At 44.5% G+C, this 14,055-nt stretch overlaps 1 protein-coding gene across 1 annotated transcript in view; it reads right to left on the bottom strand.

Annotated features, from left to right (window-relative positions):
• Window positions 1-14,055, bottom strand: part of ASTN1 (astrotactin 1) — a 322,529-nt gene that overhangs the window by 65,347 nt on the left and 243,127 nt on the right. The window contains exons 14-16 of the mRNA XM_012644642.1: window positions 10,868-10,921; window positions 8,388-8,560; window positions 6,349-6,537 (exon numbers count right to left, since the gene is read on the bottom strand). Coding sequence (XP_012500096.1) covers window positions 6,349-6,537; window positions 8,388-8,560; window positions 10,868-10,921 — 416 coding nt within the window. The remainder of the gene's footprint in view (window positions 1-6,348; window positions 6,538-8,387; window positions 8,561-10,867; window positions 10,922-14,055) is intronic.

The raw sequence follows: 14,055 nt of genomic DNA, 5'->3' as shown, positions 1-14,055 counted from the left end.
AACTGTCAGAAAGTTTAATTTTACATGTCATACAGCTTTTGTCAAAAGAACAGAAGTAAATGATATGTGAGAATATAGCCTAAGCTAAAAATTTTTTTTCGATGGACTAAATATTTATATCCCCCAAAATTCATATGTCCTAATCCCAAGGTGATGGTATTAAGAGGTGGGGCCTTTGGGCAGTCATTAGGTCATAAGAGTGGAGTCCTCAAGAATGGGATTAGAGCCCTTATAAAGAGACTCCAGAGATCCCTCCCCATTCTGCCACATGAGGTTACAGGGAGAAGATGGCCTTCCCTGAAGAAGCAGGTCCTCAGCAAACACAGAATTTGCTGGTACCCTGATCTTGGACTTCCTAGTCCCCAGTATTATGAGAAATAAATTTCTGTTGTTTGTGAGCTACCCAGTCTATGGTATTTTGTTACCGCAGCCTGAGAGACTAAGATACTATATTCCTCTGGCCAGGAAGAGAATGCATCAGAAAGCAAAATACCCTTCATTCAATAATTTAAACATTTAAACATTATATATGAGTATATATAATATACATACACATAATTTTTTTAAAAGTCCAGACCCTAATATATGTTGTCTGCTACAACTGGTTTTCTCACCTCCAAACGGCTAGGAATAGAATCTCTCCGGGTGGAGAGAGAATAAACTGGTAGCAATGGCTGCCTGATTGCCTCTGGGGAGTAGAACCGGATTACTGGGAAATAATAACAGGAAGGTTTACTTTTCATTTTATTCTGTTTTTGCATTTTGAATACTTTAGAAAATAAACTTTTGCAATTAAAAAAAGGAAGAGAAAGATGATAAGTGCCGTGAAGTCTGTTCTTACGGGAGACAGTCGTGCAGGGAAATGGCAGTCCAGGGAAACGTGGAGAGTGCTGCCAGAGGATCCACATAAAGGCTGTAGGAGCACAAAACAGGCAGCAGAGAACTCTGCCCAGAGCTCAAAGGAGGTGTGGTGGGAGTGGTGGCGTCCCAGCGCGCTCCTGCATGGTCGGAAGGAGGCAATGGCAGAACGGAGGCAAGGTTAGGTACATTGAGAACCACAGGCTCTGAGGTTCAGAAGTGTGAAAAACCTCAGTGCCCTCTTCCGAACCAGGGGGAGCCTTGGTCCTGCACCCAAGTTGGGGCCTGACACTAGGCAGGGTATCGTTTAATAGTAAATGGCAATTTATAGAGCTGAAGGGGGCAATTCAAAAATGCAAGGAAGACACAGAAATCATAGCCAGGAAGACTAATTTGCTCATCCTATGGACCAAGGAAGAGAATAAGGCCCCCCTAGAAATTAGGCAACAGAGCAGACACTAGGGAAAAAAGAAAGAAAGAAAAAAAGACTTTCAAATGGAGGACAAGAGAGGGACCCAAGAGCAAATTTCTGAGTGAGGCAGAGTAGCAGTAGAGACTTTAGAGAGCACATCTGTGGCCTTGGCCTGGGGCAGGGAGGGAGCCTCTGGGGCCCTGAACTACGCGAAAGCAAACAAACAGGTTCTGGATTGACAGCAAGTAACCCTGTGCCATCAGAGCGGAGGGTACTCAGGGTAGGCAGTGGTCAGTGATGCAATGGCTGGAGAGGTCGGAGGGGGTGGCAGCCTGACTAACGGTCCCCCGAGTCCTAAACTCTGGAACTTGTGAATGGCAAAGGGGATTTTGCAGATGTGATTAAATTAAGGCTCTTAAAAATGGGGATATTATCCTGGATTATCTGGCTGCGCCCAATGTAATCAAAAGGGTCCTTATAAAAGGGATACTGGAGGAGTCAGAGCCACGGAGAAGGCCATGTAACTCAGAGATTGGAGAGATGTACTTCGAAAATGGAAGAAGGGGCCACAAGCCAAGGAATACAGGTGCTTTAGGAGCTGGAAAGGACAAAGAGAGGGATTCCTCCCTCGAGTCTCCAGAAGGAACCAAACCCGCTGACACCTCGACTTCAGTCCAGCGAAACTGATTTTGGACTTCCGGCCTCCAGAACTGTAAGAGAATAGATATGTGTTGTTTGAAGCCACCGAGTTTGTGGTAATTTGTTACAGCAGCCATAGGGCACTGATTCAGGGAGCGAAGTCAGCCGTTCCTGCTGAGAAGGCAGTAAGGAGTTCGTGGAGGGCGTCGAGCTGAGTGATGCCATTAAGTTGCATTTTAAAAAGATAACAGATGGTGAAGTATCGAATGGAGTCGAGTGGCAGGAAACTGAAGCAAAGGAGATACGTGAGGAAGCTATTTCAATCGTTTTTATAAAGAGATCCTGGAAGGAATGGAGAGGAGGGACACCTGTTGAAGACATATTTAGGCGGCAAAGAGGACGTCGTGGCGGTTGACTGTGGGGGTGGAGGAGCCTCGAGGACTCCTCACCGTCGTCCGTGGTGGAGCTCACACCGACACAGCGGGGTGCACGTGGGGAGAGAACAGAGAGCTGGTCACTGAGGTCCCGTAGACTATCCAGGGGAAGATGCTCCACACTCAAGAGCCATTGAGGTTTTGAACCTCAGGGAAACGGAGAGGATTCGAGGTGTAGGCCGGGGCAGATGCAGAAGGGAAGCACCCAGCAGTAGTGAAGAAGAGAGATCTGTTAAGAGCAAAACTCTGTAACAAACAATGAAAATGCAAATGATTTCTTTAGAGGAGTACGGTCAAAAATGAATGAGAAATAAAGGCCAGAGATTTATGAAGAGCATCTGGACAGAATAGCACTGGGGGCAACAAGGGAAGAGAGAATTTTCAAGAAGGTGGCTCTGGGCCGGGCGCGGTGGCTCACGCCTGTAATCCTAGCTCTCTGGGAGGCCGAGGCGGGCGGATTGTTTGAGCTCAGGAGTTCGAGACCAGCCTGAGCAAGAGTGAGACCCCGTCTCTACTAAAATTAGAAAGAAATTAATTGGACAACTAAAAATATATAGAAAAAATTAGCCGGGCATGGTGGTGCATGCCTGTAATCCCAGCTACTCGGGAGGCTGAGGCAGGAGGATCGCTTAAACCCAGGAGTCTGAGGTTGCTGTGAGCTAGGCTGATGCCACGGCACTCACTCTAGCCTGGGCAACACAGTTATACTCTGTCTCAAAAAAAAAAAAAAAAAGAAGGTGGCTCTGGCCGGGAGGGATAAATTGTTCAGCTCAGACAGATGGAATGGTCCCAGGATGGGCATCAGGGAACCTCTGAGGAGGAAGCCCTGGCCTCCTTCTCCAGCACTGTGTCTGTAGAGCAAAGTGTTAAGAGTTGAAAGCAATAATTTGAAGAGTAAAATGGAGTTGAGAAAGTAGAGAAAAGATGTATAAATCACTCTTTTAAGTAATTCGGTGGTAATGCATTAAAAAGAAACAGTGGGGAAAAGGGTCACATGTTTATAAAAAAGATCATTTTTTAGAAGACATGAGGCTGGGGAAGAGAGAATTCAGGGGCTGAAGAGACGGCAAAGATGAGAGAGGAGAGGAATAGTGAGTGAGGGAGGTCTCAGAGGCAGCAGAGAGGGATGGGAGCCCGTGCACAGGAAGGGAGGGTAGCATGAAGCGGGGGCGGGGGAGTGGGGCTCGCAACATTTTCTGAGGCCAAGGATGATGGGAGACAATAGAGACAAGTTTAGACACGGGGCGGGGAGGTGGGAGAATTAGAGAATGTCATTTCTTATTGTCTTCAATTGCTTTGTAAATCAAAACTAAGATAGGCTAATCTTAGGTGATTAGAAATGGAAGTATGTTTTCCACAGGCTTCTGTAAGACTTATTTAGAGAGAGGTGATCCTCGAGGTTGTTATGGCCAAACCGCGCAGGTGAAGTATGACGAATGAGGCCCTGTTGAATGCATGGCTTCCTTCTGAAGATCTGGCCCAAAACATCCACCTTGAATCTTCGTCAGTCAGGTGTAACTAAAGCATGTCACATGTCTACACGAAAACCCAGTGGACGTCACCACAGCAGACGGGCTTTTACCACCACCACTACCACTACCACCCCCCACCACTGACAATGACAGCAACAACGAACAATTGTCGAGTGCTCGCTATGTGCTTGGCACTGTGGTAGAATCTGGGAATTCAAAATGGAACAAGGCATAGAACCTACTCTTGAGAATTTCGTGATTTTGTAGAAAGAAGAGGAGACTTTTTACCTAAACGACTAACGTGAGTACACTTTCCCAGATAAAGCAGAATTCATAGGGCTCCATACATTATCACAGCTGGGGGCACAGAGGGCCTTGCAGATGGGGTCCAGAGAAGTAACTGACTAAAGCAGTGCCCCCTGCCTGAGTCTAGATTTCCAACCCTTAAATCCTGTGCTCTTCCCATCTCATTTCACCTTGGTAAATTTTTCTTTCCTATTCAATCCATAAGCAATTTTTTGGTGTCTGGTCATAGGGACAGAAATAAAAAAAAACAGAGAAACCCTTTTCACTAGAAGCATTTTAAAGTTAGAGCAGGCAACAACATAGAATCCGAGGTCTCAAGTCCAAAAAGAGTGTCCGTCTGTGTGCCACGGAAGGCACAGCCCTCTCAGCACCCTTGTCACCCTAGCGTAAAGCCTCACTCTGCACTGATCCTCTCAGAGTGCAGAAGAGAAGCACATCCTCCTCCTGCGTCCTGTGCACTCCTCATTCCTAATCAGTAGCATGCTCCCATGCAGGGCTCTGGAATGAAAGAAAATTAGGGATAGGGAGGGGAAAAATATTTAAAGCAAGAACCAGACCAAACAACAAAACATATAAACCCTATAACACAGAGGCAAGGCTTAGGTGGTAGACATGGACAACTGACAGAGGCTGAAGTTGACATAATAAAATGTTTGAATATCTTTTAAAATCCATTCCAAGCAAGGAGTTATTTAAATCATATTTCAAAGAACTAGAGTCAACAGTTGGGCTGAGGCAAAAAAAGCCCCTGGGTGGCAAGAGAGGCTTGAGATCGAGATGGGTAGGGAATAATGCCAAAGTGTGGACGTATTTCCCTCTTGGGCTCAGTGTTGAGCCCTCAGGATACTGCAGCACTCGGGCTAGAAGCAAAGGACAGAGAACCAGGAGCTCTGAGTGAGGTCAGACTCTCATCTCCACAAATCACAGACCCTGGCAATCCTGGAGCCACCGGCGAACAGAAATAGAAGAGGATTCAGCTCTCTGGTTCAGTCCCCAGGCTCTGGCATAGACACATAAGACAGCTTTGCCAACTGGAACTGGTATTGTCTATATTTGCTTACATTGCACTGCTCTCTTGGCAAATTGGAATCAGAACAATGTTAGGATCCTTAAGTCTGAAGAGATCCCAGAAGCCTGTGGTTGTGTCTTTGAGTTTAGAAGTACCAGGACTTGGGGGATGACTGCAGCAACCGTGGCCCAGACACACATCTCTTGCTTCTTCCGGGAGAAAGTGCCCAGCCGGAGGAGAGGCTGTCACGGCTCTGCTACCTCTCGAGCAAGGCAAAATAGGGATTAACATAGAGCTCAGAGACCCTAACGCGTCTCAGCCACGGGGTCACATGTGCCCTCACAGTAGCTCTGCTGACAGCAGAGGTCCCTTGTCTCAGAGGAACCCTTCCTTGGACACTGAGTCTTAAGATGACTTATTTCTTGAGTTTTCATTGCGTCATTTAGCAAGCCACATATCCACAACTTGGCCTCATCCAAATGCCCTGTGGATAAGCTCAGAAGAAATCCCGTCAATGGCAATTCTAAAGTAGTCTTGGTTGATCAGATTACAAACATACTGGCCAGTGCTCCTGCTGTACCAGAAGGTGAATTGAGGGGGTTTCAAAAATTCCAATATCTTACACTTACTTGGACTGAATACTAACTCGCTATCAAGACAGCAGACAAGGATTTTTATTTGTGAGCCTGTTAAACTGACCTGTATAAACACTTGGACCAGTGGAGATTTCCTTATAATGCAAACAGTAGGAAAAGTGAGCCTGCACATGGGCAGGACGGAGCGAGGAGGGGTTTACCGTGCAAACTGCTGTAGAGGGACACCAGGCCGTGCAGGGTGGGGCTGCTGGAGGAAGGAGGTGGGGGGGGGACTGAATCCTGCTCTCCTGCTCCCTATGAGCAATCTAATACTTGGCCTTCGCTGTGTAGCACAGTGGATGGTGGCTGGCAAAAACCTTTAGAGGACTCTCTCTGTGATAACTAACACAGTGACCATACAGTTTTGACCCCATCCTGCATCTAAAATCCCCCAAACACCTTCATTTTGAGATTTAGTTTTAGCAACCAGATCTTGGAAATTTTAAGGATCAGCACAGAAAAATGAGGGAAAATCTGAATTGATTATGTCCCTATGGACTCCTTAAGTTTGGTCCTATGGATTGCACTTGGGCAGCCAGTGCTGGCAGGGGGTGTAGAATTTGCTGGTGAGCAGGCCACTCACCTTTACTGATGTCTTCATATTCCATCCAGAGTCGCCGCTGGACCTGCTTGTTTGGGTACCAGATAGAACAGGACTCCTCGAAGCCGTAGATAGCTTCCTGGATGTAATGGTTGCCAAACTGGTCCAACAAAGCCACAAAATCTGCACGAGACGTAGCCCCATCCAGCGAGTGGAGAGCATTGTTGAGGGCTATGGAGAAACATCACCCAGGAGCAAGAGTCAGGACTCACAATTTGGGTATATGGATTCCCAGGCAATTCAGCCCAAATGCAGAAGTGCCTGTGTGGCCCAAAGTGATGCTGCAGAGCTGGCTGGAGCTGTTAGGTGGATGTTTCCACGTAGCTAAACCAGACATTTCAATTCCTAAGAGAATAACTTTTAAGCCACTTGGTTGGGTTGTTGACTTTGTGCAAGTTAAATAGAACATTGCCAAATCTCTACTCCTGCCCCACCTTAAGTCAGTGTTTTCTTCTTCTTTTTAATCACAGGTCACGACATTGAGTCAATTTAGTGAGTTCAAATAATAGCATTTGGGGAAAAAAAAAAAAACAAAAAAGAATAGCATAGCCTAAAATAGAAGCACAAATACCAGCAGAGGACGTTTCACATAGGAAGACGCAGTATTGCTTCATGAAACTTCGTTTGTGCGTGTGTGGGAGTGTGTGTATGTATAAGGTCACAACAGAAGATGTATTCTAACTGTGACCAAAAAAAAGGCCACTGCAGAATATTGCCTTCAGGCATAGAAATGGGCAATGGGAAGATAACGGAAAGAGAAAGGTAAAAAAAAAGTCACTAATACGCTGCTTCTATTTTATTTCAGAACATCAGAAGTAAAAGGACTGGGAAGTGACAAGTGGAAGAAAGACGTTTGTCTTCCCCTTCCCACCCCAGGAAATGTCCTTGGCTTTGCTGTCTCTCTTTAAGAGAATTACTGCAAACTTGTTTGAGAGGTGGCCTATAATACCTTTTCCACATCTGATACCTGCTGGATCTGGCCAGTGTTACACAGTTCTCCTTTCCACACGCCTGTGTCCTGCCAGGGTGAGGAGGAGCCCCGTGCCAAGGTCCATGTCCCCTGCAACACCTTTTGTGACTTTGAAAGGAATGTGGCAGCGGAGGTATTCAGTTGTCAGCCCCTGGTGTGCACGGCACCTGTGCTGGCTGCAAACTGAGTGTGAACAGGGTGAAGCTGCCGCTGCCGTGTTTCCCTACACTGAAGATCAGCTTAGTTCTTTCTAGATGTTTTGCACCAGCAGTTTCCTTCGGTAGGGTCCTCATCCCAACCACTTCTTGCTGAGAACTCCTTCATGTTAAAAAAGAAGAAGCTCTGAATCCCTTCGTGCCCTGCGGAAATGATTTATATCCTTAATGCATTGTCTTTATGCACAGAGTGAGTCTATGTCTTACTTCTCTTCGTAACCTTCTATTTGTCCTCTAGCATTGATCTTCCTCCTGTTGGCCCCAAGGCTTCACCTCCCTAATGCTGACCCTAAGACCCTAAGTAAGTTTAGCTTACTAAACTTGCTAGCTCTGGATGTAGACACCTCTCTTCCCCCCTCCCCCTCTCCCCTTCTCAATCTCTCAAACTCTATTTCACTCATTTGCTCTTTAGGAGCCTTAAGCTGTTTGCTTTTCCCCCTCCCTCCTCTCCTTGCTCTCTTTCCCTTATTTCATTGCATGGAACCTCTAAATTACACACGTTGCATTTGGAATGTTTTATTCTGTCAGTTTGTAAAACGTCTGCTTTTGCATCTCCTCTCTGCCTACCGGAAGACCCCCAGTAAAAACGGTATCTTCGTTGGTTCCAGCCTTGCCCCTTCCACCTCTTCCACAGGCCAAGATAAAACGCGCAATGTAATCTGTGCTTAGAAAAGGGTCCCCTGCCAGCCATGTGCCCTTCAGGGTGAATCTGAGTGGAGAGATCATGGAGCAGCTACATTTTAGGCTGCACCTTCAACAGCAGGACCAAAAGCTTGTCCCCGTGGAAAGGAACCTGATCCCTGGGGAGGTGGGAGGCTGGCCCGCGCGGCGCTCACCCTGAGAGACGGCGACTTGGTTGAGTTTGAGGTGGTACATCACAGACCGGACCTTCCAGAGCTGCCGCAGCGGGTATCCGGACACTTCGCTGAAGTTCACCATCCCTGGGGACAGAGGAGACGCAGGCTCAGCGCGCTGGATTGGTTCACGCGTCCCAGATGGAAAACACGACCTGACTTGATTGTGTCAGGTTGTAATTGGGGTTGTAATTGTGAGAAAACGATGCAGTGTTCCTTGATGGAGAGCATTTCTGAAGTCATAGTAACAGCAGCTATCATTTATTGAACGCTTTCCTGTGCCAGGCACTTTGCTAAGCCCTTTGCAAATGTTAAGCCGTTTCATCCTTGTGGGATAGGTGTTATTATTCGAATTTTACAAATGAGAAAACTGAGGCTCAGAGACGGTCCTTATATAAGGTCCCTAAGATAACAGGCAAGCCAGGATGGGGTTCCACATGTTCCAGAGGCCAGGGCTGGAGCTCTTATTCATTCCCCCACAATATCCCCATAACACATTTACAATAAACTCCAGGCTTACTGTAATACACCAGATTCTTACTCTAACGGTTGCAGCAATTGACTCAGCTCACGTACCTGATAACATTGATTTTCCTGTCTCATTTAACTGATTCGTGTTCGGTATTTAAGTTTTAATTACTCTGAGGCTGATAACGCTTATTTCTCTTTTACCAGAAGGGACAGTGTCAGGGTGACTAACTCATTAAGGGGCAGGGCTGGACGCATATTGAGCGCCATCTATGTGCCAGGCATTGCGGTAGGCACTTATGGTCCCCCTTTTATCAATGGAAAAACTATGGATCTGAGAAACTAAGTTAGTTGTCCAAGGTCATTCTCAATAAACACATCTTTGGAGCCTCTTAGAGAGGTTATTAATGGGCTGTCCTTCCTCGAGCACCTCGGAGAAAGAACGTCACCCTATTTTAATTCTAGCCATTACTATAAATATAAAATGCTAGAGAAACAAAATAATTAGGCCACAGGAAATAAAAAAATCACCTTGCTAAGTTTAGAAAACCAATTTTAGCTTCATTTATATGCCTAATGTTTGCTATATGTGTAAGCTACAGGAATATATATGTACATATTTGCATATGTGTATGTGTATACATTTGTATACACACATACGTATATATAGTAAACTTATATATGTACACACTATATAGAGAGACTATGTACATGTGTGTGCAAATATAATGGCAATAATGCATATATAGTGAATTATCCTGCCAGTCCTTCAGGCTAAATCAACTAATTTAATACCTAAACTGGATGAAGAGTAGGCAGGATTAATTAGCTGCTTGTCAACCTTGATCAAATTAGCTGAGTAATTACCAAATTTCCATTCCTGTGTGAATCATACGGGAATAATTATTGGTAAGGCAAAAAGAAAAAAAGGTCAGGAAAGGTGCTTAGTGAATCAATTGCTTACATTTTATCTTAGGCAATCAAAGGTAAGTTAGCTGAAACTTAGAGAAGGTTTCCAGTACTCTGACTTTCAAATGTTCTTCTTTTAGGGCGTTAAGCGTTGCGACAACCACCAGTCATACCACTACATACTTTGGCTTTTAACCTCGCTGTTAACTTCAAAAGCATATAAATGAAATGCTAACTTTACAAGACTTCATTCACATACCTTAAAGGTACATTTCATTAGAGCACATGGTATGTGTGATATGTAGAACCATTCACCATAACATGTACTCCCTAGCTATGGAAGCTCATCAGCTTTGCGGTTACTTTAAAAAGCCTATTTACTAAAAAAATAGCAAGCCCAGTAAATAAAGATTTTTCAACTTATTAGGAAAACCTCCCTTTAACTGAATTGTTTTCTAGTGGAAAAAGAAACAGGCAAGAAATCCGGGGGCCCGAGTTCTAGGCTGGCTATGATGCTGCAGGAGGCAGTTTCAGAATGATAGTCACTTTTATACCCACGACTTTTTGTTGTCACAGCCTGAGTATCCTCTCTGGCTACCTGTCTAGGGGATCTCTTGGTTTCAACTGGTTTCATCTGTAAAGTAAGAGACTTAGTGAAGATGACCTCTTGCTTCCTTTTCAATTCTGTGATTCCCACCAGCCGTGTGACTCTGGGCTAGCAACGCGTTTGTTTCCGTTTTCACGTCTGAAAAATGGGGATGATAGTAGCCATCCTATCTATTTTGCAGGTAGCTCGTGAGAACAAAATACAATTATGGGCATGAAAGTACTTTGAGAGAAGATAAAGCACCATGCACACGCCTGGCCTCCATAATGCTATCCTCCTCCTCCTCCTTATCCCTCTCTCATCCCCGCAACTGGGTAAACCTGGCATTTCTTCATTGGTGCTTTTGTTACAACTTCCTAGGCTTTTGTGCAGAACAGCAGAGGGAAGACAAACTAAAAGAATGAGCATGAATGTGGGGTGGGGTGGAGGGGGCTGGTAGGGGTGACAGTGCCCAACATCCCCCCACGATGAGCCAGACAACTGAACCCCATTACTTAACTGCTGGGGGACAACTCTGCTGGATGCATTTAAGCTGCACCAGTCAGGCAAACAGTTACATAACCGTTAATGTTTGGAAAGGCTTTTTCTGTGCTCACTTACAGATAATATTTCCATTAGTTAAAACGAAAGGGATGTTTTAAAGTGTATGTTTTCTCGCTGAGTCATAGAATTCTTTTTCAGTGTGCCCTTGACATGCAGTCAGGCTTAGTTTTTTTATTTTATTTTAATATTATTTTGGGACACATTTCTGCTGAATGCCTCTTTTTTTTCAAACAAAATACCTCTCACTATGTTTTCTTCAGAGAGAACATTATTTTTTTTTTCTACCTATGATTGAGAAAAGAATGACTGAACAGACTTCATGTGCAATCTCCAAAGACAGAAAAGGAGAAAGAAAGAAGGAAGGAGGGAGGGAGGGAGGGAGGGAGGGAAGGAAGGAAGGAAGGAAGGAAGGAAGGAAGGAAAGAAAGAAAGAAAGAGAAAGAAAGAAAGAAAGAAAGAAAGAAAGAAAGAAAGAAAGAAAGAAAGAAAGAAAGAAAGAAAGAAGGAAAGAAAACTAGTTTTCTTTTGTTATTTTATTTTAAATGTCAGAGGGATATATATTTCTCCCAAGTTCTAAAGCCAAGAGCCCATTCCCTTTGAATGAACTTGAAGTTCCAAAGAGCCCAGAGTTCTAAATCTTCACGTAGATTTAATGACTATGTCACCCAATAGGCCTACGACTGCGGCCAGCAGACTACTCTACCTCCTTAGTTGATCTCTGATCCCCTTTCTTTTTCTCGACTAAAAGACTGAATATACAAATGGACAATGGCAAGACCACAAATTAAAACATAACTGACCCACAGTCTGCAGCAACCAATTCAAGAAACCAGCACATTATTGACAACAACCAGCCCAGGAAGCCAATCTGTTATTTAGCAGTCAAACTTGTAGGAAGTCACACCACTGCCTCTCACAAACAGCCCAAGAAGCCGAACAAGAACCCCTATAGCAACTGGCCCCCAAAGACAGGACTTGATTAATAACTGACAACTGCTCTAATTTTTGTTCCCACTTCCCGCTCAGGTCCAACCAGATGAGGTAAAATATGCACCCTAAACATCACAGAGGGCCATTTCCACAGCTGCCGCAGGCTGAGAGCCTCCAATATGGACACGCTTGAAGCCTCCTCTTTTTTCACGATAAACCTTTCCCACTCCTCTGCCGGCCTTTGAGTCCTTGCCAAAGCACAGGTGATGGTGGCGATAGCAAGCTCTGAATAAACAGCACTTGCCTGTTCTCGTGTGGTTGATCTTTGTTTATTTCCACACAGCGTATGGTGTTCCAGAAAGGCCTGTGGAGCTCACAGTCCTTAAATGTTATTCTGATGAAGCGGGAGGCCATCAGCTAGATGAGATACATAAATCAGTACTTTCCAGGGTGTTCTTCGAACTAATAATTCTGCGCGATGGAAGCGGGTGTTACATATGAAAAGGAGTCTCTAGTTATGTAGATTTGGGAGTCGCTGGCTTAAATAAGGCAAGAGCGATTTCTTTACTGTAGGGCTTCTTGGAACCTTTTCTAATGCGAAGGTGTTGTATTATAGATTGCTGAGAGGAGGATACTAATAGAGTCTTTCCAAAAGCATTTGAAGACAGGATTCATTTATGAATGGAGCCCTGAATTTTCATTTAAAAAAACCAACAAACAAAAAACCATGCTTGGAAATGTTGATACAGAGGATTCTGAAGATCACTTTAGCTCTAAAATCCTCTCAACTTGTAGGTTATGGGGATTATGACCTATAATGGTATATTAGTACATAGTGTGACATGATATAAGAGTTACTGTATAACTCTCAGGAAAGATACAATTAAAATGTTGCCAGAACTAGAGTTAATATGGAAAAAATTTGGTCAACTGGCTCTGTAATTGATTCCTCTAGATATTTTGGGCTTTAAAACAAGGCCAATCCCTGCTTATGTCAGAGGAAATACATGCTCTTGGCCTAACTGGTACCACTTCTTAACCAAAATAGGTTAAAAACAAGAAGTAGGTACAAAAGTAGCCAGCCCAAGAAGAATTCCCGCTATACTTTTAGGACTATTGGACTCCACTGCCTCGGGACCACGAACAATGAAGGTGTTCCATCTGGACATCCTTCTATTCCTTCTGCCTCCTATAAGCCACACTAAGAGAGGTCCACGTGCACAGGTGAGAAAGAAGTTTCATTGTGGATGAGGATCAAGTTTGGATTTCTTTATTACTCTCAAAGCTGTAGAGTCAAACACGTGATTTTCTGATGTTTCTCAGGTCCATCCACCCACTCTTCCCCCAAAGCTTCCAGTAGCATCTGGAGCTCCTGTGGGTGCCCTCCCAGCCTGGCGACTGAAGTAAAATCTCCTGCCTCCACAGTAAGTTATAAAGTGTGAGAGAGATGTCCTGGTGGGCTTTTGAACAGAGCCAAGCAGTCTAGTTCTGGTGTGGAAGCTGCCCTGTTGGTATGTGCACCTCACACGTCCTTTAGAAGCATTTTACACACACGGGAAGTACATCTGAGCAAAGGATGTGGAAACAACACAACTGATCCCCTAATGCGAGAGATGTAAGCTTCAGGGACACGTCCAGAGGCTGCAGGCTGCATTTTCATTTCTTCAGTTGTGCCTGCATGCGCGCGCGCGCGCGCGTGTGTGTGTGTGTGTGTGTGTGTGTGTGTGTGTGTAGTATTTTATAGGACAACTTATTTTTAAGAGATTTATTGCTGGTCCAGAATTATCTAATTGTTTTCTCTCTAGCTCTTTCTTTTCCTAAGGGGAAGATACTATTTGGTAGTTTTCATACAATTTTCTTTCTTTCTCAGAATATTTATTTATTTAACAAATATAGATCCCATGGTGTCAGGAACCGTTCTAAAACTTTACAAATGTTAATTTATTTATTCCTCATATTGATCCTAGGAGGAAGACGGTATTATAATACCCATTTTTACAGGGAAAAGAAACTGAGGCACAGAGAAGTTAAGTAACTTGTCCAGATCACACAGCCAATGAGGAACTGAGCCCGGCTGCCAGGCTCACTATGCTACATTACCTTGGACAGGCCCACTTCTAACTCCACTCAGGTCTAGGCTAAAGTTTTTAACATAACTTGATTCTAGAAGAGGCCTATCCTTAGCTCAATCCA

Source organism: Propithecus coquereli, unplaced genomic scaffold, assembly GCF_000956105.1.
Source record: "Propithecus coquereli isolate 6110/MARCELLA unplaced genomic scaffold, Pcoq_1.0 Scaffold216, whole genome shotgun sequence".
Taxonomy (NCBI): Eukaryota; Metazoa; Chordata; class Mammalia; order Primates; family Indriidae; genus Propithecus; species Propithecus coquereli.
Note: the sequence above shows the minus strand (reverse complement) of the source record. Positions and strands in the feature narration are given on the sequence as shown.